The sequence below is a fragment of the Triplophysa dalaica genome, chromosome 13, assembly GCF_015846415.1.
Source record: "Triplophysa dalaica isolate WHDGS20190420 chromosome 13, ASM1584641v1, whole genome shotgun sequence".
Lineage (NCBI taxonomy): Eukaryota > Metazoa > Chordata > Actinopteri > Cypriniformes > Nemacheilidae > Triplophysa > Triplophysa dalaica.
The window spans coordinates 19,563,968-19,590,245 of NC_079554.1; the positions used below are offsets into that span (position 1 = coordinate 19,563,968).

General features: G+C 36.3%; 3 protein-coding genes across 5 annotated transcripts; 1 reads left to right on the forward strand and 2 right to left on the reverse strand.

The window, feature by feature from the left end:
• Positions 1-234: 234 nt before the first annotated feature.
• Positions 235-25,513, reverse strand: LOC130433972 (plasminogen-like). The gene is made up of 25 exons (XM_056763781.1): positions 25,397-25,513; positions 24,693-24,858; positions 24,503-24,615; positions 23,433-23,595; positions 23,217-23,335; positions 21,757-21,922; positions 21,567-21,679; positions 20,496-20,658; positions 20,280-20,398; positions 16,263-16,712; positions 9,024-9,138; positions 8,829-8,947; positions 8,571-8,733; positions 8,215-8,324; positions 6,237-6,639; positions 4,581-4,705; positions 4,153-4,267; positions 3,953-4,071; positions 3,700-3,862; positions 2,434-2,676; positions 1,684-1,761; positions 1,416-1,556; positions 1,000-1,106; positions 757-902; positions 235-630 (listed from the first exon to the last, which is right to left on the reverse strand). Exons 1-25 carry the CDS (start codon positions 25,443-25,445, stop codon positions 469-471), a joined length of 3,930 nt encoding a protein of 1,309 aa, XP_056619759.1. The 5' UTR covers positions 25,446-25,513; the 3' UTR covers positions 235-468.
• On the reverse strand, positions 7,117-10,523 carry LOC130434476 (plasminogen-like). The gene is made up of 7 exons (XM_056764670.1): positions 10,376-10,523; positions 10,248-10,277; positions 9,024-9,138; positions 8,829-8,947; positions 8,571-8,733; positions 8,215-8,324; positions 7,117-8,081 (listed from the first exon to the last, which is right to left on the reverse strand). The coding sequence occupies exons 1-7, from the start codon at positions 10,422-10,424 to the stop codon at positions 7,975-7,977; spliced, it is 693 nt and encodes a 230-aa protein (XP_056620648.1). The 5' UTR covers positions 10,425-10,523; the 3' UTR covers positions 7,117-7,974.
• LOC130434473 (uncharacterized) lies at positions 13,741-19,847 on the forward strand. Of its 3 annotated transcripts, XM_056764663.1 has the most exons (4): positions 13,741-14,847; positions 15,404-15,474; positions 16,215-16,801; positions 17,625-19,847. In XM_056764663.1, exon 4 carries the CDS (start codon positions 18,122-18,124, stop codon positions 19,211-19,213), a length of 1,092 nt encoding a protein of 363 aa, XP_056620641.1. In that variant the 5' UTR covers positions 13,741-14,847; positions 15,404-15,474; positions 16,215-16,801; positions 17,625-18,121; the 3' UTR covers positions 19,214-19,847. The 3 variants fall into 3 exon arrangements, with proteins under 3 accessions (XP_056620641.1, XP_056620642.1, XP_056620640.1); XM_056764664.1 differs by lacking the exon at positions 13,741-14,847 and having other exon boundaries at positions 14,904-15,474; XM_056764662.1 differs by lacking the exons at positions 13,741-14,847; positions 15,404-15,474; positions 16,215-16,801 and adding an exon at positions 16,815-17,018.
• Positions 25,514-26,278: the final 765 nt, after the last annotated feature.

A 26,278-nucleotide genomic window follows, 5' to 3' on the forward strand; every position in this document is an offset into this window, starting at 1 on the left:
AAATGATCCCGTAGGTTGTTTCAATTGTTATTGTGATGCCATAAATGATAGATCTAACTATCCAGCAGACTTAGACGTCTACTATCTGATATGAAAAGGGAAGAACAGCAGGAAACTTATCTTACTGGAATGATTCAACTATTAAATGATTACATAAATCATTAAAAATGGAGATGCGAGGTTTCAAAAGGACAGCCGCGATACACAGAACATGAGCAGTAACTTTAAAACAGCTTTTGTATCATAATAATTTTATTCTATAGAGAAGATGTACATTTAAATTCTAATGTATATCCCATTATACATTTGTGTTCAAGATTTGCAAATACGCATTTGGCAGACGTAGCTTAAATTGCATTATATTATACTTTTGTTTCTGACTATGTGCAATCCTGTGGGATCGAAGCCTTGACCTTGGCATTGCTAGTGCCATGATCTTACCACTGAGCCACAGGAAAGCTAGATGCATCATTTTTCTTTCAGGGTTTGTTCAATCCAGTTGATAAACTTAGAGACTCGTACGTACACTCCAGGTTTCATAGCTTGTGCACAACCAATACCCCATGATGTCACTCCCTGAAGAACAAACTTGTTCTGTGCTTTGCAGACGAGAGGTCCACCGCTGTCACCCTAAATTGGTGAAAACAAAATGCACATGAGGCGTAAAATTTCACGACTAAACTGGTTACAATTCATACTCGTTGTTTATCAACATTTGTAGGATATATTGTTTGATCTTTGGTGCATGTTTCTAACCTGACAAGAGTCTTTTCCGCCCTCTTTGTGTCCAGCGCACATCTCATGTTCCTTTATGCGGCCTTTCAAAAATGACGGATTGTTGCAGATTTTGTTCTCAATTATTGGTACGCCGGCCTCTTTCAGGTAACCCTTTCCACCAGTTCCTGAAGAAAAGGAAAGCTTGAAGCTGCAGGATATAATCATTTAAGTAAAATAAGATATAAATGTCGTGAAATCTGTTTTGCTTGAAAAACCACCTACTCTGTGTCTTGCCCCAGCCTGTTATAAAGCATTCAGTAGCGTCTGGTACAATATAGTCCTTTTCTGGTAGACAAGCAAGCGATACCTGATCATTAAGTACTGCTGGCCTAAAAAAACACTTTATTGTGAGTTTGCCTTCATGATGTCATTCAAAATAACCAATCACGTCCAGTGTAGACAGAGTTTTCTCTAAATTTGGCTTTGAACATTTGAGAGGTTAACTCTTAAAGTGAAGCGTGTCCAGTATTTTCTGCCTAACTAGTGCTAGGCCTTTCAGCTTGACTTGGAGAAACTATGAGACATTTGACTGTTACAGTAGCTCACCTTTTCTCTTTTTTATCAATGCGATTTTTTAATTTGCGATAGCTATACTGCTGTTAGAGACATCAACAATATATAACAGTGAACTCTCTAACCTGTCTAGCTTTATAAGTGCAATGTCAGTTCCAGATGGTTCCATAACCATTTTAATAACACCTCGTTCCTGTTTGGATGATTCAGACCCATTTTTTGTGTGGATTCCGAGGAAGATCTTGTAAACAGATGGACTTGGAGACCTGTGTGAATGTAGGTAAACATTTCATCATTTGATGGTCTAAACTTCTAAACCTCCCAGTGTTTTTTACTTTTGCCTTTATATACCCTCTAATATTGAAATACTCATATTTAAAAATGGCCACTCACTCCTTAAGGCAATGTGTTGCGGTGAGGACCCATTGCGGATCAATCAGAGTTCCACCACACCAGTGAGATTTCTCAGCACTATGACAGAAAAGAGTTAGTTGGTAAAATCTATCCTCCAGCTGAAAGTCAGTGATGTAGTACACAGGCAGTGACTAACATCTTACGATTTAATTTGAATAAACGGTTAAAAAAGCAACAACATAAACAAACGTTGCAGACTTTTGTGGCCCGACCATAACTTCAGCTACTCATCCGCAAATAATAAAATTCCTGTTGATTATTTCTGATAACAAGCAAAAGAAATCGAGTACAACCGATACTTGGCTAAACTTGCCTCTCCAATATTTTGAATTTAGACCGCGATACCAATTTCAACTCAAGATCAGACCAATAAACAAACACAGACCAGAAGCTAACTTCGGGCCAGGCGCGTCCGTCTGATGAAACTGTCTATATCACTATTTCATTTGAATTTCACATTATTCATTTGAATTTCACATTATACATTTAATGCAAAGGAATACCATGGATTGTTTACATTTCACACAATGAATTCAATCAAATGTTAAGCCCTATGGATGCAAAAATCCATAAATTCAGGATCTTGACTAAATAAATTAATAGTCATCAGATGACTCAAATAAATACATATTCTAAACGCTCTAGAACCAGAGCTGTTTATGGAGCATGTTATGTAAATTATTATGCATTAGTATTAAGCACAGAGACATAGGAGTGAAATTTGTGTACCCTTTTCTAAGACTGATCTGCCAAGGCCAGGAGTGGGGTTCAGAAACACATCCCCCAACAACATGCCACAAGCAACTTTTTGTTTCTATTGCTGGCTGTCCACATTTCAGATACAGACCAGATTTAGGTTGGTCATCACATCTTGACACATTGCAGTATTCCCAGCGGGTCTTGGGGTCTGTGGTGAAACACCAGGGCATTCTGTCATTATCAGGGTTCCTGCAGTAGTTCTCTTTAAGACCTCTGGAATGAAATGATTTTTCAATAGGTTACGTAAAAATGAAAGTTCTGATATTCTGGTTTCATTTAACATATAAAGTGACGCAGCAAAGTATATTTTTTAATATATGAAATATATATAAATATAAAAAGTTTTTTTCAAATACGTTAGTCACCATGTAAGACTTATGATAACACAAATCTTTGGAACACAAATTAAGAAAGATAGTTTTAATGAGGTCCAAAAGCTTTCTGATTCCCTTCTTTGAGTGCGTTTACATGGACAGTCTCACTCCGATTATGCTTAATAATCTGATAACACATAAAGTCATGTAAACACATAAAATCGTTTTCTTTTATCAGGGAAAGCTCATAAACGCAAGACCCGCTCGGCAGAGGTAGTTTGCTATTGTCTGACAGCGTATTAGTAAAAGTCTCAAAACAGCAATATAATTAATATAAGTCTGATCGAATCATGCATTTAAATAGTTAATGTAGCAACAGTTAAATGAAAACTATTGTTGGACATGAGAAAAAATAAGCTTCTGAAATCCTGGCAAGTCTCAAACTTCCATGTAAATGTAGTTTTTTGCAAGTAAACATGTGAAAGATGAGTTTTGATTGATAGTTTATTTTGTGCATGTAAACATACTCATAGACAGCAACGCAACATACATTCAAAGCGCAGAAATTTAATAAAGATATTGTTAAAAAGAAGTAGCGTGCTCTTGTGAACTCATGTTGGAGACTGAGGCGGAAAAGAAGAAATTGTTGAATTTTTTTTACTGCCCAAAAAAAACGTTCTCGTCGCTTCATAAAATTAGGGTTGAGCTAATGGAGTCACATGGACTATTTTCAATGTCTTTACTAACTTTTGTGCTTTGAGTGATGGTTCGTTGCTGTCTATGAAGCGAATCAGAAAGCTTTTTGACCTCATCAAAACTATCTTAACTTGTGTTCCAAAGGTGAACAGAGGTCATGGAGTTATCGTACAAATTCAAGGTGAGTATTCATGATATAATGTTTTTATTTCCCTTTAATGCTTACTTGCAGGGGTAGTTTTCTAGAGTTCTGTCATGTTTGTGAGGTGTTTGAGATGTCCAGCTCTGGCAAGTTTTCCCTGATTTGGTAACAGAAACAGTTCCCCTGTAAGAGCTTCCATCTCCAGTAATACAGGTGAGCTCTGGTACAATTGTGGACGGTTCAGTTCCTACAAGAGAAAAAAAATCAATAATTAATCTAATTATAAAAAGCTGATTATTTGAAACAGTGATTTCAGGCTGACACGAGTGAATCTTACTGCATTGAGGAATAGAGCAGAACTCCCAGCGTTTGGACGGATTTGAGGAATAGCACCAGGGCCTGAGCTCTCCATCAGGGTTCCTGCAGTAGTTCTTCTCTAAGTTCTCCTCAGGGTATCTACAAAACACATATTTTGTGTACTTGTACTAAGTGGACAATATTTCATTAATGCTCAGTAGGTAAATGCTAGTTTCTTACTTTGATGGCATGTATTTATTTTTTGGATCTGAGTCCCAGTGTTGGCAGGTGTATCCACTCTCAGTGGTGGAGATGTTGCCTCTGTAGTAGTCTCCTCTGCAGTGCATACAATCTTCTACATGTATACAAGAGCAGATTCAGGAGTAAGAGATATGATGGACACATTGTTTACTTTTTTTCGGTCTGATTTTCTACTTATACTACAGTACTTGCATGTTTAAGTTTGTTTGTCCACAACGTAAATATTTTGTTTGTTTGTATGTAAACTCCTTTCGATATTTATATTTGAACCACTCTCTTATTTTGATGGGTTAACTGTAATTAATTATTATTCATTTTTATTTAGAAAAATATTTAAAAGTGAGTAAGTTACACCATATATTTGATATACTTCTGCCGAATCTTATTTAATTTCCTTCAATACAGACCAGGTTCAGGTTGGTCATCACATTTGGGCACAGTGCAGTATTCCCAGCGGGTTTCGGTGTCTGTGGTGAAACACCAGGGCATTCTGTCATTATCAGGGTTCCTGCAGAAGTTCTCTACAAGCCCTCTGGAATGAAATTGTTTTTAAAATTAAATCAATAGGACTCTGAAAATTAAAAAAAAAAAAAAAAAAAAAGGATTTTGAAATTCTAAAGTTTTTAAATTCATTATAAAATTCATTATAAAATTAAAATTCATTATAAAATTCTAAGAGTTTGAGCTCTCCTGCTAAGCAATAATGCGCCACGCTAGAGGTTGACATGAGACTGCATTTTCAAATCTCTCCCACTCCCACGAAAAAAATGGGGGAAAGTCCCGTCCCAATCCCAGAAGAATGACTCCTATTCCCTCCCACTCCCGTGGGTTCACCCTCTATGAACTGAAAATACCTTTCAATAACTCGCTACTAGATTTATTAATGCTGTGATCATCTGTGTCTCCATCTTCACTGAGCTTGTCTTTATTGGTTGGTTGGTTCTTGTCATATGACCTGCCGTGCGCGTGTGGCACTCTGAAAAGTTTAAATATTTTCATCTCGATGCGATGCCGCCACCCCTAGAAAAACGGGATCGCGACAGCATCGCTCTCTTTTTGAGCGTGCATGTTGCGCGTCCACATTTAAAATAACGAATATGCGAAATGTGAATGGCCCCTTTAAGGGCTAGTTTAATGAAGTCATTCTATAACCATATGACCTTGGATCATCTTTGGAACATAAAATAAGATAGTTTTGATAGTCAAAAAGCCTTCTGATTACCTTCATAGAAAGCAACATCACTCAAAGCGCAAAAAGTTGGTCAAGACATCGTCCAAATTGTCTATGTGACTTAAGTAGTTAAAACTTAATTTTATGAGGTAAATAAAATACTTGTTGTTGGCAAAAAAAAATATTGAATAATTTCCTTTTTTCCATCTTCCGTCTCCACTGCCCATCCACAAGAGAAGGCGACAAATTTTAACAGTGTTTTTTCTAACCTATTTGAGTGTAAAATGCGTTGCCGTCTATAATAGGATCAGAAAGCTCCAAAGACAAATTCAGTGCCGGCCCTACCTAATAAGCGATATAAGCAGTTGCATGGGGCCTCCGTGGCCACTAGGGGGCCCCTGCCTTGCGTGAAAATGTCATTTACTTGCTCGTTGTGTCAGTGTCAATCATCATGTGCGTTAGCTTTAAACTGTGCAAAGATTAAAAAGGAAAAGACAGAACTATCAGTCTGGTCCAGAGAAGAGGAAGAAGAGGAAAGAAGATAAGAAAAGAAAGGATCAAGAAAAGGGCAAGTGTGCAATCGAACACATGATCTCGGTGTTGCTAGAACCATGCTCTAACCACTGAGCTACAGGGAAGCTGTAAAGGGATAATATTGTGTTGTTAATTTGACATGGTCAGATATAATTAGATATATGTGATATAATCTGTGTAAGGTTTGTTTGTTGTGTACATTAGATGATGGGGGGCCTCATTTTGTAATCAGATTAGGGCCCCCAAAATGCAGGGCCGGCCCTGGACAAATTAATGTCTTGCAGTTGGTAAGTGACTCAATATGGCGTAATGAATGACATAATTTTCATTCTTGAATAACTAGCCCATTAATGCTTACTTGCAGGGGTACTTCTCTGCAGTTCTATCATGTTTATGAGGAGTTTGAGATGTCCAACTCTGGCAAGTTTTCCCTAAACTGGTCACAGAAATAGTTCCTCTGTAAGAGCTTCCATCTCCAGTAATACAGGTGTGTTCTGGGACAATTGTGGCTGGTTCAGTTCCTACAAGAGAAAGATGATCAATGATTAATAATATCATATAATAAAAGGCTGAAAGTGATTTCTTACTACATCGGGGAATAGAGCAGTACTCCCAGCGTTTGGATGGATTTGAGGAATAGCACCAGGGCCTGAGCTCTCCATCAGGGTTCCTGCAATAGTTATCCTCCAAGTTCTTCTCAGGGTATCTACAACACACATTTTGATTAACTTTGGTTCTAAGTGGACAATATTTCATTAATGCTCAGTAAGTATATAAGTGATAGTTTCTCACTTTGATGGCCTGTACTTATTGAGTGAATCAGAGTCCCAGCGTTGGCAGGTGTATCCACTCTCAGTGATGGAGATCAAGAGTATGAATCAGACTTTCAACATTTAATGTTAATGCAAATAACTAACTATGTTGCAGAGCACATATAGCAGACAAACATCTGATAGTAAATATCTAATAGAAAACCTCCAGCTCACATAGTATATCACTACTAAAACTTCCAAAGAAACAAATCATTTGCATAACTGTACGAAGTTTTGTATGTTTCCAAAATTAGGGATTAAATGTTCCCTTTTTCTCACTATCAAAAAATTTCACTACCGAAACGATGATATCCAGTGATACTTTTCGATCGTGACTGTTTTTGTAGTTACAATTTTGAATACTTTTGAGCGTGGCTCAAATATTCTAATCAGATTGTTGCTTGCAAGCACAGTTCTGAACAGATGTACACACATAAGAATTAAATTTTATGGAATAACGGACAATAAAGTTTGCTTAATTGCAGAAAAAAGACGTTCCTTAAAGTTACACACTGATTTTTAGCCTGTTTACTTAAAAGTGATAAGACCGGTCTACTAACCACATAGTTATAAAAGAGAGGGACACAATAGTGATTCGAGATAAGAATGTTGGGGTGTGGCTAAAATCAGTCCCAGCAAATGGACTTAAACATACACTGTATCGGTAGTGACATGAAAATCGGGAACACATTTTTTTACACAAAGTTTAATAAATGAAAGATAAAAATAAATATTTATAAAAAAACATATATTCTTAAAAACAACAATGGAAAAAAAGGCTAAAAAAAAGAAAATAATTTTCATTCATTGAAATTTTGGGGTTTGGGTTCGGGGCACCCATCCATTGCAACTGTTTTGCTAGATTTGGTGACTCTTCAGACCCCTTAGCGACTTATCTTTCAAAAAGCGACTAGCGACAGATCTAACGACTTTCTGAGTAAGCCTTGGCAGTTTAGCAATACATTCTGCTTCACTTCTACTGCCCAGACCGAGCACGTTTTTGCTTTCCCTACGCAGGATCGCCTCTGCAGCGAGAATGAGATATGCATGAACAAACAGTGTTTCCAAGAACTAACCACTTATGGACATTGTTTGAGCAATTATGATTCAAAACGCTTTGACTGTATGGAAGTATATACACAGATGGATTTCAGCAATTTTAATTATAGTGATGCTGGTGTGTAGTTTTAACTGGTCGAGTTCACCCCCTATTACACACATTTTGTTTTCTGCCAACAGAAAAGTAGATTAAAACCTATTTTTTGTGTATTTGGGTGTATTGTTTCAATATAAAGCTGTATACGACTGGATAGAGAGTCTCTTCTTGCTGTGAGGCAACATCATTCCAAATATTTGCATCATTCCATCATTTTGATGAGTTAATTCTTTTTCTAAAATGTAGAAAATATAAAACAATTAAGTAGAAGTATATGAATAACTGTGTAAGTTAGTAAGCCATATATCTCATTTATTGTTTGCAAATCTTATTTCATTGTCTACATTACAGACAAGGTTAAGCTCTACCTCGACATCTGGACACATTGCAGTATTCCCAGCGGGTCTCGGGGTCTGTGGTGAAACACCAGGGCGCTCGGTCATTACCAGGGTTCCTGCAGTAGTTCTCTGCAAGACCTCTGGAATGAAATGATTTTTTATATATAAGCAATGGGTCAAGTAAAAATTTTAATTCTTACATTTTGGTTTCATGTCGGTGCTGATAGATGTGATATAATATACTATCTTGTTGTTGATCCAAAATGATATTGTAGTGTTGTTCCATCTTGTAAATGTGCCAAATATCATCATATTGTGTTTTGAAAAGATGATGAATTACATGACATCATTTTCATTCTTTGATGAGCTCAGTCTTTAATGCTTACTTGCATGGGGAGTTGTCTGGAGTTCTGCCATGCGTGTGAGGAGTTTGAGATGTCCAACTCTGGCAAGTTTTCCCTGATTTGGTCACAGAAACAGTTCCCCTGTAAGAGCTTCCATCTCCAGTAATACAGGTGTGATCTGGAACTATTGCGGCTGGTTCAGTTCCTACAAGAGAATGAAAAGCAATAATTAATATTGTGATACAACAATAAACTGAATATTTGACACTGTGATTTCAGGCTGACAGGAGTGAATCTTACTACATCGGGGAATAGAGCAGAACTCCCAGCGTTTGGATGGATTTGTGGAATAGCACCAGGGCCTGAGCTCTCCATCAGGGTTCCTGCAGAAGTTCTTCTCCAAGTTCTTCTCAGGGTATCTACAAAACACACATTTTGATTAACTTAGTTTCTAATATTTCATTAATGCTCTGTAAGTAAGTGATAGTTTCTCACGTTGATGCCGTGTATTTATTTAGTGGATCAGAGTCCCAGCGTTGGCAGGTGTGTCCACTCTCAGTGATGGAGATGTTGCCTCTGTAGTCGTCTCCTCTGCAGTGCATACAATCTTCTGCATGTATACAAGAGCAGATTCAAGAGCATGAGATATAACTAAGTCATTGTCATTTTTTATTTTTTGTTATGTCTTATTTTCTACATATACTATTTGAATGTTTACCTTTATTTTTGTCCACAACACAGTAATAATAATTCAGAAATTTCATGGTTGTATAGGATAATGTTTGGGAGACGGAAAAATAAATTGACACTTATCCGAAATATATTGACATGCAGAAAATACAAGATGTCCAGAAATGTTTATTTAGTAATATCTAAACATTCAAGTCATAATAAAACATAATCATCAAGCAAACGATGATTCACACACATCACATACTCTTGAATATGCTCTTGTATATCTTGTAAATTGTAATAACTGAACAGTGATTAAATATGTGTTTGAAATGGATGATTTTAACTACGTCAGAGTAGCCAAAAGAACCCAGCACTGACGAGAACTCCTTCAATATATTGATACAATGACGATAAAACATTCTGCAAATTCTAAGGAGATTAGAATTGTTATTAATATTTAACCTTACTTTCATACATTTACATTATTCCATCGTTTTGACGAGTTTACTCTTATTCTAAAATGTAGAAAATGTGAATAAGTGAGAAAGTGACTGCAAATGTTTCAAAACCATCACTTTTGAAAATAACTTCTGTAAAAAGACAATATTAAAAAAAATTATATATATTACATCAATAAGATATGTGCTTATTAATTAAGATATGTGCTATGTTTGCTCTTCTGTTTAATGTTGGTCAAAATAAACATGTGTACTCCAAATGGTCTTCAAGGCGATGCCATAAGAACCATATTTTAAACAGAAAAAAAAATGTAACCTCTAAAAACAAAATATTTAATTAGATGTTAAAGGTTCTTTGTGACACAAAATTGTTTCATCTACTGCATTGTGACATTATTTATTATTTATTTAGTTAGTTATGGTGATTCAGGAAATAAACTGGATATTTAAGTGGTTTCGGCTATGTGCCTAGAATCAAGAATCTTTTTTTATCTTTATATATTTAAATATAAATGAAGTATTGGGTGTAAGAAATTAAACAGTTGAATGGACATAAAAATCCTTCAGTAAGACTTCATACACTTACCTGTACTTTCAGTGTAGTCCGTTAGGAAAACTGGAGGTAACATAATTCATCAGATTATTTACATCCAGATCAAATGAGCATTCTTAATAATAGAAATGGACTTTAAAAGAACTCTTATGAATGCTTACCAGAGAAGAGGAAAAGACAAAATAAAAGATCTGCTTTTTGAACCTCCATGTGGAAGCGTTGACAAGCAAACTAAGTTCAGAGGTTCTGAATGTGACTATAACAAACATCACCCTGCACTCAGACATCTATCAATTATTATCTTAACAAGGACATGGACCAGGTCATAATATGTCTTTCAGTCAATGGTTTCTCAACTTGGAGAATGTTTAGTAAATTAATATAATTATATTTCTGTAACATGAATAAAAATGTAAAATTGCTGTTCTAAAGCGATTTTTTTAAACATCAACGACGATAATAATAATAATCTCTTATTTCAATACAGGATTTTATATATACATTCATATGTTATTATATATAAATGTAACAAAAATATTTTTTAAATGGGCACAGTCATACACAGTTACGTCAATAAGTGTCTAATCAAGGACATAGACTGTGATACTAGTATGTGTTTGTCAATCAATATGTATTGAACGCATCATTACTGTTACTGATCACATGATTTGTGAGAAGTGGACATTTTCTTTTGAGATAAATTGTGTTACGTCACATTAAGCTGTTTGTTTAATGACTCGTTTCTTGTCTGGAAAATAAATCCTACAGGTTAGGAATGACATGAGGTGGGTAAACGATGAAACAGTTTTAGTAACAGTAATTATAAATTTAACATTTAGTCGTGAACGCCAACAAGCACAGTATAGAAAGCTACATTTTGTATTTTGCACATTCTAGCAAAATTCAAAAGTTAAAATCAAAAGTAAAAAATGCTGTATATGTGTTTGTTGAACCACATTTTATAAAAAATTGTGTGGTGTGGAGATCTACTATTTTCAAATACTACATAAGTTACAAAGCTTTTGGGAAATGGTAGTCTAAGATGATTTGTACAATTGTTTTATGATGCACGTAGCCTTTAGATGATTTTGGGAAACGCAGCCCAGGTCATAAGATGTTTGTCAATCAATCATTTCTGAACCCGCCACTATTTAGCAGAATGTGAAAAACATGGCAAAATAAAATTGTTTTGAAACTCCATTGAGCTACACTATTTAAATAGCAAGGAAACGATCACCCTCATTTTAGATATGTGCTCCAAATGACTTTTCTGCACAGACGGACAGGTTTCAGGGCTTTTATACAATTGTTACGGACCTCGCAATAAAGAGGAAAACGTTTAATAATAGAAATGGACAAATAATAAAAGAACACATAGAGAAGGGAAAAATCCCTATTTTAATATATTTAGGAAAAGAATTGACAAAAAAATGTCTTTCATATACTTTAGTCACTTCGTAAGACTTGTGATAATCTTTGGAACACAAATTAAGAAAGATAGTTTTAATGAGGTCCAAAAGCTTTCTGATTCCCTTCTTTGAGTGCGTTAACATGGACAGTCTCACTCCGATTATGCTTAATAATCTGACAAGTAAGGTCATGTTAACACATAATATTTCGAACATCAGGTTCAAAACATGCAATTGTACTGCATAATATTTGGACAGTCTTAGTCAAATCATACCACGGACAGTGGCGGCTGCTGGTCTTTCAAAGAGGGGAAGCTCATTTCACAATGAATCAAATGAACAAACTATCTAAAAAAAAGATATTAAACTCGATGGGGGAAATGTGAGAATTACATTAAACTGAAACAAGGAATGTGGTGTATAATTGTGTGAAATGTAAGATGAAAATTGGCAAGCAATTTCGGTAAGCAAATACCAAGAAATAGGTTGCAGCAGTTTCGACTACACTTGAAAAATCCGCAATGGGACTGAGTTTGAATAGCTTTAGCGTCAGCGACTTTTTATAGAAGAAAAATCGCTGTCAATCAAAACGAGATGCAGTCTTTCGACAGACCCTCCAATCATCACGCAGACGCTCGGAGTCCGGGCCAGCCCACTCCTCCATTCATCCCAGAGACGCTGAGCGTCCGTGGGCGGGACATAATCGCAGCATCATCCAATGACCGTCTTGTTTCTAAGCATATTTAGAAACACTTATGCTGATTCAGTAAATTGACTGGATATATAAGTGGTTGGTGCTATGTGCCTAGAATATTACCATAAACTATATTTCTTAAGTGTTAAGAAATTAAAATCATGTGAATGGACAAACTGTAAATTCCTTCAGTAAGTCTTCATCAAACATCATCTTACCTGAACTTTCAGTGTAGTCCATTAGGAAAACTGGAGGGAACATAATTTATCATTAATGATATCGAGATAAAATGAGCATCTTTATTCATTAATGTTAAACTTAATTTACTAATTTATTTTACACTCATATGAAGAATAATAGAAATGTACAAATAAGAAAAGAACACTTAGAGAACAGAAAAAATCCAAAATAAAAGACCTGCTTTTTGAAACTGCATGATGGAGCATTGATAAGTACACTGAGCACAGAGCTTCTGAATGTGACTATAAATTTGTCCTCTATCAATCATTTTCCTATCAAAGACATGAGTCAGCTCATCAGATGTTGTGTTTTCTGAACTGGCCACTATTCATCATTCAATGTCACATAAAGTTGTTCTGAAAAAAATTCAAAATGGTCATTTGTTGTTTAAAAGCAACACATGATACTTTAAATTAACTTAATTAAATTATGGAAAGAGGTTCCACACAACAGAAATATGTTATCTCATTCTCTACTCAAATACTATATGTATAACTAAACAGAACTGAGCAAGCTGTGTCCAAATAATGTCAAAATTACTTTAATCAATTAAGTTCATCTTACTGAAAGTATTTAAGTAGAGATAATATGTTTTTATTATGTAGAACCACTGTCCATAATTGAATTTAGTTAGTTAAAGGTAAGATATTTTCTGTTATACGTAGCAGTTTATTTTTAATTTTGATAATTTCAACATATTGTACAGCCCTAATAGACTAGTTCCTTTTCAGTCAATCATTGTTTAATGAAGGACATGAACTGTGCTGTTTGTTGATCAATATATATTGAACCAGCATTACTTTTACTGATCATGTGATTTGTCAGAACTAGACATTTGTGTCTTATGTCACATTTAGGTATTTGTTTAATTATGCTAAACAAGTAAAAGGATTGTGAATCTTAGGGCCTTTAACAAGATTAAAGAAGTGAACTGTATGATTTAACAGTGACAGTTTCACATACTTTAATATGTAATGTGCACAAAGATTAAGAGTTTTGTTTCAGTTTAGTGTTTACATAAAGTTTTATTGAGTTCAGTTTGCATGTGGAGACATCTTAATACTTGTCTTTGTCTTTATTCTTATAAAGTGGCTTTATTTGCCCTTGACTATATGTCAATGACTATATGTACCATGCTGTGCCATATATCTATGGATACAAGATTTTACGAATAAACCTTTTTTTCAGCAGTTTCACAATAAACTTGAGCGCAATGTCTGCAGGAACACCTCAAAACAGACACCAGGTCAGCAAACAGACCCTCTGGCAAAACTTCAGACTGTGTACCCTGATGTCCAGCATCACAAAGAAAACAAGCGGAGCAATCGGCAACTTCAGGCAAATAAATCTCTCAATTACAACAATCTTTATATCATTTGTATGTTGTAATGTATGAATACAATTACAACATATTTTTTTTAAATGGGCACATCATACACTGCATCGACTGATTCACTTTTACGTTTGTCAATCAATATGTGAACAGTTCAGATCCAAAGTACCACCTGACGTTTTTCTTCTAAAATGACTATTTTTATCAGGCTATGATGTTTATATTAAAAGTCACTTTAATGACAAAGAGCACATATTCATTGCAATTGAAGTAAAATCCCTAACCCATGGGTTTCAGTATTGAACCCATCATTACTGTTACTGATCATGTGATTTGTCAGAAGTGGACTTTTTTAACTAGCTCGGCTTTTCTTCTGTGGAACACAACTGAAGATATTGTGAGAAATGTCTCTGTGGTTTTGTGTCCATACAATGACATCAATGGGGGCCAATGTTCTTTGGGTCCCAGTGTTTTTAAAAATATTTTCTAGGGGGTGGAGCAGAATAAAGTAAGTCGTACAGGTTTGGAAATTGGAATGACATGAGGGTGAGTAAACGATGAATCAATTGTTCATGTGTCTTAATTAATGTTGCCACAGTATTATTTTCCCCATTCCAGCCAAGTGCGTAATATAGAGGGTATGGACGTATCGTTACTTTACAACGTGAACACCACGAGAGCACCGCGGCCTCCTGGGTTGCAAAACATTCCTATAAGTCGTAGTGAAGCCGTGTGGATCACCGTCTCATCCAGCTGCTTGTAATTTCAGCAAATAATTGCATGTTTTAGTCCCGGTTTCTTTTTTTCCCATTCTCCTCAGCCAACATGCTGGGTGTTTTGCCACCGAGGGCAGCGTATCCTACGGCATGTCCCGACATTTTCAAGAGGGAAAGTGACGTTGATGCATGCCCTCTATACTTGCATGTTGTCATTCATCATCTAATCTGAAGGATCAAGGTGATAAGATTTGACAGATTAAACTATTTTCTTTTTATCCGAAATGATTGTAGAACTTTCCACCAGGTGTATCTGTTGTTTTGTTTGTATATAAACATTATGGTCTGGGGTATTTGAGGAAATGAGTTTGTATATTTACCACCTTATTCCATATGCAGACCATATCCATATTTATGTTATATTTTATATAAATATTAGGTTACTGGTTTGTTTTATTTCTGTGTGTCTGTGTGCTTAAATAGTCACAGTGCGCCTGCGTCTCGCCCAGGGCCGGCCCTGGGCATAGGCGCCCCACCCCTTGGGGCGCCCGAGCGCCCAAATTATTATTTTTATGAATATATTTTAGTTTTTTTATTACCAATACTACTTAAATATTATGGATTAAAAAAAGCGATCGTCCGATAAAGACAAAACTACAACATTGCTTTCCCGAATACCGATCCACCCCGCCCCCGCCCTGCTGAAAAACAAAACAAACATCCGTTACCTGTGTGTGATTGTGAGTGACAGATGGCCGAATTCACTGACACTGATAAGTTGTCATTATGTCAAAAAGACCGAAGCCATCTGGTGCCCAGGGAAGAAAAAAAAGAAGAGAAGAGGAAGAAAAACGCGAAAAAGACAGAGGTAGGTAATGATTAGTTTATCTATGTTGCATTAAGTTAGTTCAACGATGCCTGTAAAGTTCGCTAATTTGAATTAGCTTATGACATAGTTAGTCGAACTTGTGCAGTATTTTATGGTATTTTTATTTGAATTGGCTAAATTAGTAATGTTATATGTATTATTTTTTCAGGAGATGTTTTACTTTAACTTCACTACATTTGAAAGACAAATATCGTACTTTATACTCCACTACAATTCTGTCAAGGTCCTTGAGTAGAAAGTAGTGACATATAAATCTTTATTTAAATGAGTTCTGCATAAAATGTTGCTATATAAACGTAAATCTTTATTTAAAATGAGTCCTACATAAAATGTTGTTATATATATGTATTATATATATGGATTTATTAAAAATAGCTACATTAAAATTCAATTTAAATAAAGATTTACGTTTCTCCTCTGTTTCATGGTTATAACATCATAAAGTGTAGTTAGTAGGACATTGCTGCCATGCCAGATATACTGGAAAACAAACACTTTCAAAATTAATTTTGAAAATGTAACTACAGTATGCTAGAGAAGTGCTCAATGAATAGAATTTTGTGCATGAATACCAGATGTAATTATTCTTGCTGTTTGTGTGTTTAAGCTATAATGTGGTTTAGGTGCTGCCATATTTTTATAGTTTCACTATCATCAGCTTTTTAATAATAAAATGTAACACCCAATGGTCACATATAATCCTCCTCTTCTCTCTTCAGATGCACTTTTGAAATATCTGAACCCCGTCCCTGCAAATCCTGGGCCACCTGTTGCAGACATCTCCATCTCAGCACCGCCCAGCGATTCAGCATCAAGCACATCTCTTCCCTCCACTTCAGCACCGCCCAGTGATTCAGCATCAAGCACATCTCTTCCCTCCACTTCAGCACCGCCCAGCGATTCAGCATCAAGCACATCTCTTCCCTCCACTTCAGCACTGCCCAGTGATTCAGCATCAAGCACATCTCTTCCCTCCACTTCAGCACCGCCCAGTGATTCAGCATCAAGCACATCTCTTCCCTCCACTTCAGCACCGCCCAGTGATTCAGCATCAAGCACATCTCTTCCCTCCACTTCAGCACCGCCCAGTGATTCAGCATCAAGCACATCTCTTCCCTCCACTTCAGCACCGCCCAGCGATTCAGCATCAAGCACATCTCTTCCCTCCACTTCAGCACTGCCCAGTGATTCAGCATCAAGCACATCTCTTCCCTCCACTTCAGCACCGCCCAGCGATTCAGCATCAGTTTACAAAAAGGCTGCACTATTAGACCCTGCTGACTGGCCATCTGTTTTAATTGAGAAGGTAAGAACAGAGTTTGTCCTCAGAGGACCATATCATATAAAAAGCAATTTCACATTTCCGAAACAAAAAGATGGGAGAAGATGTCAGCATGACTATTTTAATAGAGTCTTAGTCAATACTAGAGAAAAAATCAAAAGAAGCTGGCTAATGACCCGAGGACTGCATTGTGAGAGATGTTTTATGTTGTTTTCCACCGTGATTTCTGCTGAAACCTCCGGTGAGTTTCTGTTGTCTCAATGTGCTCATTAGCTTACCATATTGCTAGCTAACACAAGGTGATGCTATCAGTAAACAGTATTAGGTTTCATGCTATTATAATAAAACCAATCGGAGTGACATGAGAGTATTGTAATATGTTTAATTGCACTTAGCTCATAGTGTGTGAATTTTGTGTTTTGCTAAACTGAACATTGAGCTAAATACTGTGTTCTAAATGTGTTTCACTGATGTAAAATGACTAATGGGGAAATAATGCATTCATTTCATGTTGTTTACTAGTTTAATAGCATACAGTTCATTATATGTTATGATTGAAGAATGCATTAATCCTTTAAGGAACATTTATTTAGGAAAATAAGTGATATTGTTTAAATTGTGTACCATGTCTTAGGTTTGCAATGTGAACTATAGTCTCTAGTCAGACAGATTTGTATGGAGCATGGTCGTTGTATGATTTGAACAGTTCTCTTATAATCATATAGCTAATGGTTCTAAATGTGTAACTGGTTTATTGAGAAAAGAAAAGTAAATGAGGTACCATATATGAAAAAGGAGATAGAAAGAATTATAATTGTGTTTTTCATTTCTGTACTGCTATGTACAGATTGGTTTTTATCCTGGATTTAGTTTGGTTCCAAACCATACCGACTTCGATGGCGAGCCTGTCCCAGTGAGTGATATTCTACAGAAGGAACGTTTGGACGCAGTGTGGCCAGCTGTGTCGGATTCTCTTCTGCGGAGTGACTGAACTGATTTGTATCCAGACTTTGGATTCCATGGATTCCAGATAAGGAAACTTGAATGTGTTTCGGTTTACTACCCGGGTAGATTGACTTTCTATTTTTCAGAGGACAATTTATTTTGTTTTCCTATTGTTTTACTAAAAGAAAGAGCTCTATTTTATTTTGGGGTATTTTCTAATGTGAGACAAAATCATTCTGTGAATAGTGTGTTGCAAAGTGATTGTGTAATAAACCTGCCAGCTGTTCTGTTTAAAAAATTAAGTCTTCTTGTGAGTCTTGTCAATTACTGCTCAGAGCCTAGGTACTAGATATATAGCTACCATTCTAATTCAGGTTAGAGGTGCTACATAAGCAAGAGATGGCACTCGCTGAGGCAGAGAGAAACAGGTGGCGAGATGTGCTTACCAGACTAGTGGCAATTATTCAGTCCTTAGCTGAAAGAAACATTGCTTTAAGGGGATCCACAGACACATTAAACAAACCAGACAATGGCAATATTCTTAAAGAGGTGGAGCTAATGGCCAAATTTGACCCAATAATGAAGCAGCATGTTGGTAGGGTGGAAAGTGGAGCTGGAAGTCACACACATTACCTGGGCAAAAGAATCCAAAATGAAATCATAGACTCAATAAGCACAAAAATACTGGAAAAAATATTGGAAGAGATCAAGACCTCAAAGTATTTCTCCATCATTTTAGATTGCACCCCTGATCTGAGTCATAAAGAACAGCTCTCTGTCATTGTCAGGATTGTTTCACTGGAAGAAGAATTGCCACAAATTAAAGAACATTTCATGGGCTTTGTTGTGGCAGAGGAGTCAACCGGGGAAAGTTTTTCTGCTCTCATCCTCAAAAGACTAGAGGAGCTGAACATCCCCTTTGAGGACTGCAGAGGACAATCCTACGATAATGGTGCCAACATGAAGGGAAAGAATAAAGGTGTTCAGGCTAGGCTGCTTCAACTGAACTCAAGGGCCTTTTTTGTCCCATGTGGTGCCCACTCCTTAAATTTGGTGGTAGCTGATGCTGCTAAGAGCTCACCAGATGCCATTGGCTACTTTGGATATGTAGCAAAATTGTTCAAACTCTTCTCAGCCTCCACCCATAGATGGGATATCCTCCTGAAACACGTCAAAACCACCCTGAAATCATGGTCAGAGACCAGGTGGGAAAGCAGGATAGACAGCATCCAGGCAGTAAGGTACCAGGCTGGGCAAGTCAGAGATGCTCTTCTGGAGGTGAGGGAAACTATTCAAGACCCTGTTGTGAAAGTTGAAGCCCAGTCTTTGGCTAAGGAGATTGGATCCTACCGCTTCTCTATTTGCACAGTCATTTGGTATGATATTCTCAACAAGATCCAGCATGTGAGTAAACAGATGCAATCACCCTCCATGCAGCTAGATGTGGCAGTTGACATGCTGAAAAAAAACAGGGAATCTCTTGACGGCTAGAGAAATACTGGATTTTCTAGTGCACAGGCAACAGCCAAGGAAATGTGTGAGGAGATGAACGTGGAAGCTGTAATCAAACAAAAGCGGTTGAGAACCACAAAAAGGCACTTTGGTTACGAGGCTCCAGATGAGCCTATTGGTGATGCACTTAAAAAATTGGAAACAAATTTTTTTAATGTAGTCGTGGATACAGCCCTCTCTTCACTAGATGAGAGATTTCAGACCCTGGCGGAGGTGAATGACAAATTTGGAGTTCTCCTCAACTTTCCCAACATGTCCAAAGATGGGTTGTTAGAGCACTGTCAAACCCTGAGCACAGCTTTAAGCCATGATGGACAGCCAGACATTGATGGCAGAGAACTTGTATTAGAAATGCAAAACTTTCCACATCTGCCATCAAAAAATATGACAAACATTGAGCTCCTGACTTTCCTGCACAAGAAGAAGCTGATGGAAATTTTCCCCAATATGTGGGTCGCTCTGAGAATCTTTGCCACTCTACCTGTGACAGTCGCTGCTGCTGAAAGGAGCTTCTCTAAGCTCAAACTGATTAAAAACTACCTGAGATCTACAATGGCTCAAGAACGTCTCAGTGGACTTTCAGTCATTAGCATAAATCATGTAGTCTCACAGCAGCTGTCTTATGATGATATCATAGATGACTTTGCTGCTAGAAAGGCAAGGCGAGTAAGACTGTAGAACATTTGCTATACATTTGCATAGTTCATTCAAGTTTGTATATAGTTATTTTTTGTGCAGCACTCTTATTTATAATTTCTGGAATGTTACATATGCTGTAAGAAAGGCAAGGAAAGCAAAGGAAAGCAATGTTTCTGTAATATAGTTTTTTCTGCACTAACATAATATAATATAAACATATTTATATTGTTTCTATAATACGTTGTGTGTGTGTTTCCAAAATATTTTCAAAATAAAGAAAAACAAGACAAAGCTGTGCAGTTTGTTTCTGTGTAACTTTAATAACAAAATTCCTGGGGCACCAGGTGAAATCTTGCCTAGGGCAGCAAATTGGCCAGGGCCGGACCTGGGGCTCCTCAATACAGACCAGGTTGATCTCTACAATTGGGCACATTGCAGTGTTCCCAGCGGGTCTCAGGGTCTGTGGTGTAACACCATGGTGCTTTTTCACGATCAGGGTTCCTGCAGTAGTTCTCTTCAAGACCTCTGAAACAAAATGATTCATAAAGTTTAAAAAGTTAAAATGGGAGAGAGTAAATAACCAGAACCTCAATCTCCCTAAACCCATCTCATTGACTCTTACTTGCATGGGTAGTTTACTGAAGATCTGTCATGTTTGTGAGGAGTTTGAGATGCCCAGCTCTGGCAAGTTTTGCCTGATTTGGTCACAGAAATAGTTCCTCTATAATATCTTCCATCTTCAGAACTACAGAAGAGCTCTGGTACAAATGTGGGTGGTTCAGTGGCTACAAGGAAAAGTTGCACTGTAAAAAACTACACGGATATTTACTTAAAATAATTAGGGTAACAGTATTACACAAAACATTTTTAAGTACTTTAAAGCATTTTTTAACGCAATATTTCACGAATAAATCAAGCAAAATTGCCCAAAAATGTTAAGCACGTCACATGACAAACCTTAAAAATCAAGAAAAAATACTAATTTGACCTTGTAAAAACATTGAGAGTGGACTTATTCATCTTTTTAAACTTCTGTTTAACTTTTATTATTTTTAAAAACATATGTTGTTTAGAACATAAAAGTAACCTAAAGGTTGATTCAGTAAAGACATCAGCAGTTTTACTGTTCACTGTGTAAAAAAACATAGCATAAGCTCTCCCACAATATAAGCACAAGCACCACTCTTCTGAAAGATGGTAACCAAATATACAAAAATACAAACATAATATCTAATAAATCGTAAAGACACCTGAACAATAAACACTATTAAGCCTTTCTTTTTCTATTAAAGCACATAAAACATCACTTTTTCACAAAAACGACTCCCCCAAATGCTGTCGCACGCAGAGCATGCTGGAAACTCTAAATTCACTGCTCAGTCAGGGAAAATTAACATAAAGAATTCATGTAGTTCCACCACAGAATAATTAAGTTTAGGTGGGTTGAACAAGATAAAATTAAGTTGAATTCACTGAATTATTCGTGCATTTAGAATTCCGAGATATTTCTGTAATTTTAACTAAACTTTTGGTAAAAAAAAAACAAGAACATAATTTTATTAAGTAAAGTTTACTCAATTGATTTAATGAAATCTACTACGACACAGAATACATTTTTACAGTGTGACCCATAGTTAATGAATTGAATATTTGACACAGTGATTTCTGACAGTCTGACAGGAATGAATCTTACTGCATCGAGGAATAGAGCAGTACTCCCAGCGTTTGGATGGATCTGTGGTATAACACCAGGGTCTGGGATCTCCACCAGGGTTCCTGCAATAATTCTCCCTCAAGTTCTGTAAACTACAAAAAAAGGGTTTTGAGTACTTGTACTAAGTTGGCGAGATTTCGTTAATGCCCAGTAAGTGCTAGTTTCTCACAATGAAAGGATGTAATCATGTTGATGTGGTGTCTGAGAGTCCCAGCGTTGGCAGGTGTATCCACTCTCAGTGATGGAGATCTTGCCTCTGTAGTCGTCTCCATTGCAGTGCATACAGTCTTCAGCAGCTGTACAGAGCAGATTCAAGAGCGTTTGACAGAAACAGCCTCCGTCAAACAAGGGCCAGTAAGTTTGTCTTGGTCATGATATTTTATCAAAACTTCAGTTTTGTATTTAATTTTAAAACAAATATGTTTTTGGAGACCTTCGCTTCTTTGTTACTGTAAATTAGCATGATATCAGTTTCAGTCTAAGTAATACATTTTTTTTAGTTTTTTGTTTCAAGATCATTATAAAGAATTTAGAAGAATAGTGCATGGCCGCAAAGAGTTGTTGTAGCTTATAAAAAAATTGCATTGCTTAACTTGTTTTGATGAGTTCATGTAAAAACATGCTTTGTATCAATTATCAATCTAATGAAGAAAGAGTGCATATCCGTTTGCAAAAAGCATTTTACGAAAGTGTTTATGTGATTCATCAAACATTTGTATAATCTCATCGTATGAATGATGATAAATGCGGCTGATGATAATTTACATATCGCCCCCAATGAGGGGTGTAGACGCTTCACCCCTAGATTGTGCGACTTGGAAAAACATTATCCGGCCAAAAATATTGAATTTATAAATTGAAACTTTAACCTTAAATAGCGCAATCAAGATAGTAAAAAACTGTTTTAAAGAAATCACTGTTGCGGTCATCCGCGTTCGTGTAGTCAACCAGGCTACTCCATATGAGGCTTGATTTTTATTTACATTTATTTATTTTCTTTCGCAGCGAATATCGCACTAATAAAAGAAACATTAAAGCATGCGTGTTGTCTGTTTTCTTTAGAATGGATATTTGTCAGAAAAGATATCACCTTGCAAATAGGTAAACGTATGCATTGCTTGAAATTATATTGATTATTGTAGTTTTTAATCTTTTACTTTTAATTGTGCATCTTAATTGTCTTAAATTATATTGGAAGTAGTCTAAAGTCTGATGAGAAAACCAAACGTACCCGTTTAAACATTTAAATTATAATATAATTAGGCTAGAATTTTTTTATTTGTGTAATAAAAATACGAAATCGCATCGGAATCTATTTTTACATTTGTTATTCTAAACGAAAAAACACAATCTTTCTATTTGTCATTATTCCTTTTCTGTTTTCAAAAGGTTAGTGCGTGTAGGACCTTCAACATATATCTCAAAACTTGTATACACTAGCTGAGACCTGTCGTGAGATTTGATCATAGCAAACAGTCATGTCCATATTGATAAATGCCAAATTTTGCGTAGAAACGACATTTTGTAATGACTTAATGATTTCATTAGTTTTTTAAAGTGCAGGGAATGAAATCCAGAATCTACAAGGTATGCAATAAGTTAGTTATACGGTGGCTCCTCAATACAGACCAGGTTGATCTCTACAATTGGGCACAGTGCAGTGTTCCCAGCGGGTCTCAGGGTCTGTGGTGTAACACCATGGTGCTTTTTCACGATCAGGGTTCCTGCAGTAGTTCTCTTCAAGACCTCTGAAACAAAATGATTCATAAAGTTTAAAAAGTTAAAATGGGAGAGAGTAAATAACCAGAACCTCAATCTCCCTAAACCCATCTCATTGACTCTTACTTGCATGGGTAGTTTACTGAAGATCTGTCATGTTTGTGAGGAGTTTGAGATGCCCAGCTCTGGCAAGTTTTGCCTGATTTGGTCACAGAAATAGTTCCTCTGTAATATCTTCCTACTTCAGAACTACAGGTGAGCTCTGGTACAAATGTGGGTGGTTCAGTGGCTACAAGGAAAAGTTGCACTGTAAAAAACTACACAGATATTTACTTAAAATAATTAGGGTAACAGTATTACACAAAACATTTTTAAGTACTTTAAAGCATTTTTTAACGCAATATTTCACGAATAAATCAAGCAAAATTGCCCAAAAATGTTAAGCACGTCACATGACAAACCTTAAAAATCAAGAAAAAATACTAATTTGACCTTGTAAAAACATTGAGAGTGGACTTATTCATCTTTTTAAACTTCTGTTTAACTTTTATTATTTTTAAAAACATATGTTGTTTAGAACATAAAAGTAACCTAAAGGTTGATTCAGTAAAGACATCAGCAGTTTTACTGTTCACTGTGTAAAAAAACATAGCATAAGCTCTCCCACAATATAAGCACAAGCACCACTCTTCTGAAAGATGGTAACCCAATATACAAAAATACAAACATAATATCTAATAAATCGTAAAGACACCTGAACAATAAACACTATTAAGCCTTTCTTTTTCTATTAAAGCACATAAAACATCACTTTTTCACAAAAACGACTCCCCAAATGCTGTCGCACGCAGAGCATGCTGGAAACTCTAAATTCACTGCTCAGTCAGGGAAAATTAACATAAAGAATTCATGTAGTTCCACCACAGAATAATTAAGTTTAGGTGGGTTGAACATGATAAAATTAAGTTGAATTCACTGAATTATTCGTGCATTTAGAATTCCGAGATATTTCTGTAATTTTAACTAAATTTTTGGTAAAACAAAAACAAGAACATAATTTTATTAAGTAAAGTTTACTCAATTGATTAAATGAAATCTACTACGACACAGAATACATTTTTACAGTGTGACCCATAGTTAATGAATTGAATATTTGACACAGTGATTTCTGACAGTCTGACAGGAATGAATCTTACTGCATCGAGGAATAGAGCAGTACTCCCAGCGTTTGGATGGATCTGTGGTATAACACCAGGGTCTGGGATCTCCACCAGGGTTCCTGCAATAGTTCTCCCTCAAGTTCTGTAAACTACAAAAAAAGGGTTTTGAGTACTTGTACTAAGTTGGCGAGATTTCGTTAATGCCCAGTAAGTGCTAGTTTCTCACAATAAAAGGATGTAATTATGTTTGTGTGGTGTCTGAGAGTCCCAGCGTTGGCAGGTGTATCCACTCTCAGTGATGGAGATCTTGCCTCTGTAGTCTTCTCCATTGCAGTGCATACAGTCTTCAGCAGCTGTACAGAGCAGATTCAAGAGCGTTTGACAGAAACAGCCTCCGTCAAACAAGGGCCAGTAAGTTTGTCTTGGTCATGATATTTTATCAAAACTTCAGTTTTGTATTTAATTTTAAAACAAATATGTTTTTGGAGACCTTCGCTTCTTTGTTACTGTAAATTAGCATGATATCAGTTTCAGTCTAAGTAATACATTTTTTTTAGTTTTTTGTTTCAAGATCATTATAAAGAATTTAGAAGAATAGTGCATGGCCGCAAAGAGATTATTTTTGGTCTATGCTTGATGTATACTTGAAAAATAAATTGATTAAAGAAACATTCATTAAGATTAGTACTGGATGGACATAAGTTAACAAAGGCAAATGGACTTTACAAAAATGTCCCTTATACGCACAAAACCACCCTTAAAACCATCATCTTAACTCTAGGTTCACTGTAGTCCCTTAGGAAAACTGGAGGTAACAGAAATCATAATAATAATCGCATCAGACAATATGACCATCATCAATCATAAAAATATATAATACATTTTATACTAACATAAAAAATAACAGAGATGAAAACTTAAATGTCTTACCTGAGAAGAGGAAAAGACAGAATAAAAGACCTGCTTTTTGAACTTCCATGTTGGAGCTTTGACAAGCAAACTGAGCACAGAGCTTGTGAATGTGGTAATAATAAACATCACAGTCCAGTCTGTCAATCATTATCTTATTAAGGACATGGACCAGGTCATAAAATGTTTGTCAATCAATTCTGAGCCAACCATTACTTTTCTGATCTTTGTTCATTTTAATTTATTGACCACTTACATTTATTTAGAATGAATCAATTTTAATGACAAAGACTACACTATTTTTTGTATTATTGCATACACCGATCAGGATATAACATTATGACCATCGACAGATGAAATGAAAAATACTGATCATCTTTTCATCACGGTACCCGTTTGTGGGTGGGATATGTTATGTAGCAAGTGAACATGTGTCCGTAAGTTGATGTGTTGATGTTGATGTGTATTACAGCGAGTTTTAATAAGGGCCAAATTGTGATGGCTGGACGAAGGGGTCATCTCTTCTGGATATTCCCAGTCTGTAGTGGTCAGTATCCATCAAAATTGGTCCAAGGTGGTCAACTGGCTTGTGTGGTACAATACAACAGACTAGCTACTGTAGCTCAAGTTGCTTGAGAAGCTAATGCTGGTTCTCATAGAAAGGTGTCAGAATACACAGTGCATCACAGTTTGTTGCATATGGGGATGGATGGCGCAGACCAGTCAGGTTACCCATGCTGACAGGGGTCTCCACTGCCGAAAGTGCCACCACGGAGCAATGTGGATTATGTGCTCAGCCACAAAGCAAAAATGGTTCCGGAATGGTTTGAGGAGCACAAGAACGAGTTTAAGGTGCAACTACAGCCACAACCTACAGCCACAACCATAATAATATTGGACGAA

Coding starts and splice junctions, on each gene's coding strand:
- LOC130434476 (XM_056764670.1), bottom strand. CDS start 10,424: ATGGAGGTTCAAAAAGCAGATCTTTTATTTTGTCTTTTCCTCTTCTCT. Junction 10,278..10,375: donor TTGTCTTTTCCTCTTCTCTG/GTAAGCATTCAT, acceptor TGTTACCTCCAG/TTTTCCTAACGGACTACACT. Junction 8,734..8,828: donor CTGCTCTATTCCCCGATGTA/GTAAGATTCACT, acceptor ATTCTCTTGTAG/GAACTGAACCAGCCGCAATA.
- LOC130434473 (XM_056764663.1), top strand. CDS start 18,122: ATGGCACTCGCTGAGGCAGAGAGAAACAGGTGGCGAGATGTGCTTACC.
- LOC130433972 (XM_056763781.1), bottom strand. CDS start 25,445: ATGGAAGTTCAAAAAGCAGGTCTTTTATTCTGTCTTTTCCTCTTCTCA. Junction 4,268..4,580: donor TGATGACCAACCTGAACCTG/GTCTGTATTGAA, acceptor GTATACATGTAG/AAGATTGTATGCACTGCAGA. Junction 4,072..4,152: donor AATAAATACATGCCATCAAA/GTAAGAAACTAG, acceptor TGTGTTTTGTAG/ATACCCTGAGGAGAACTTAG.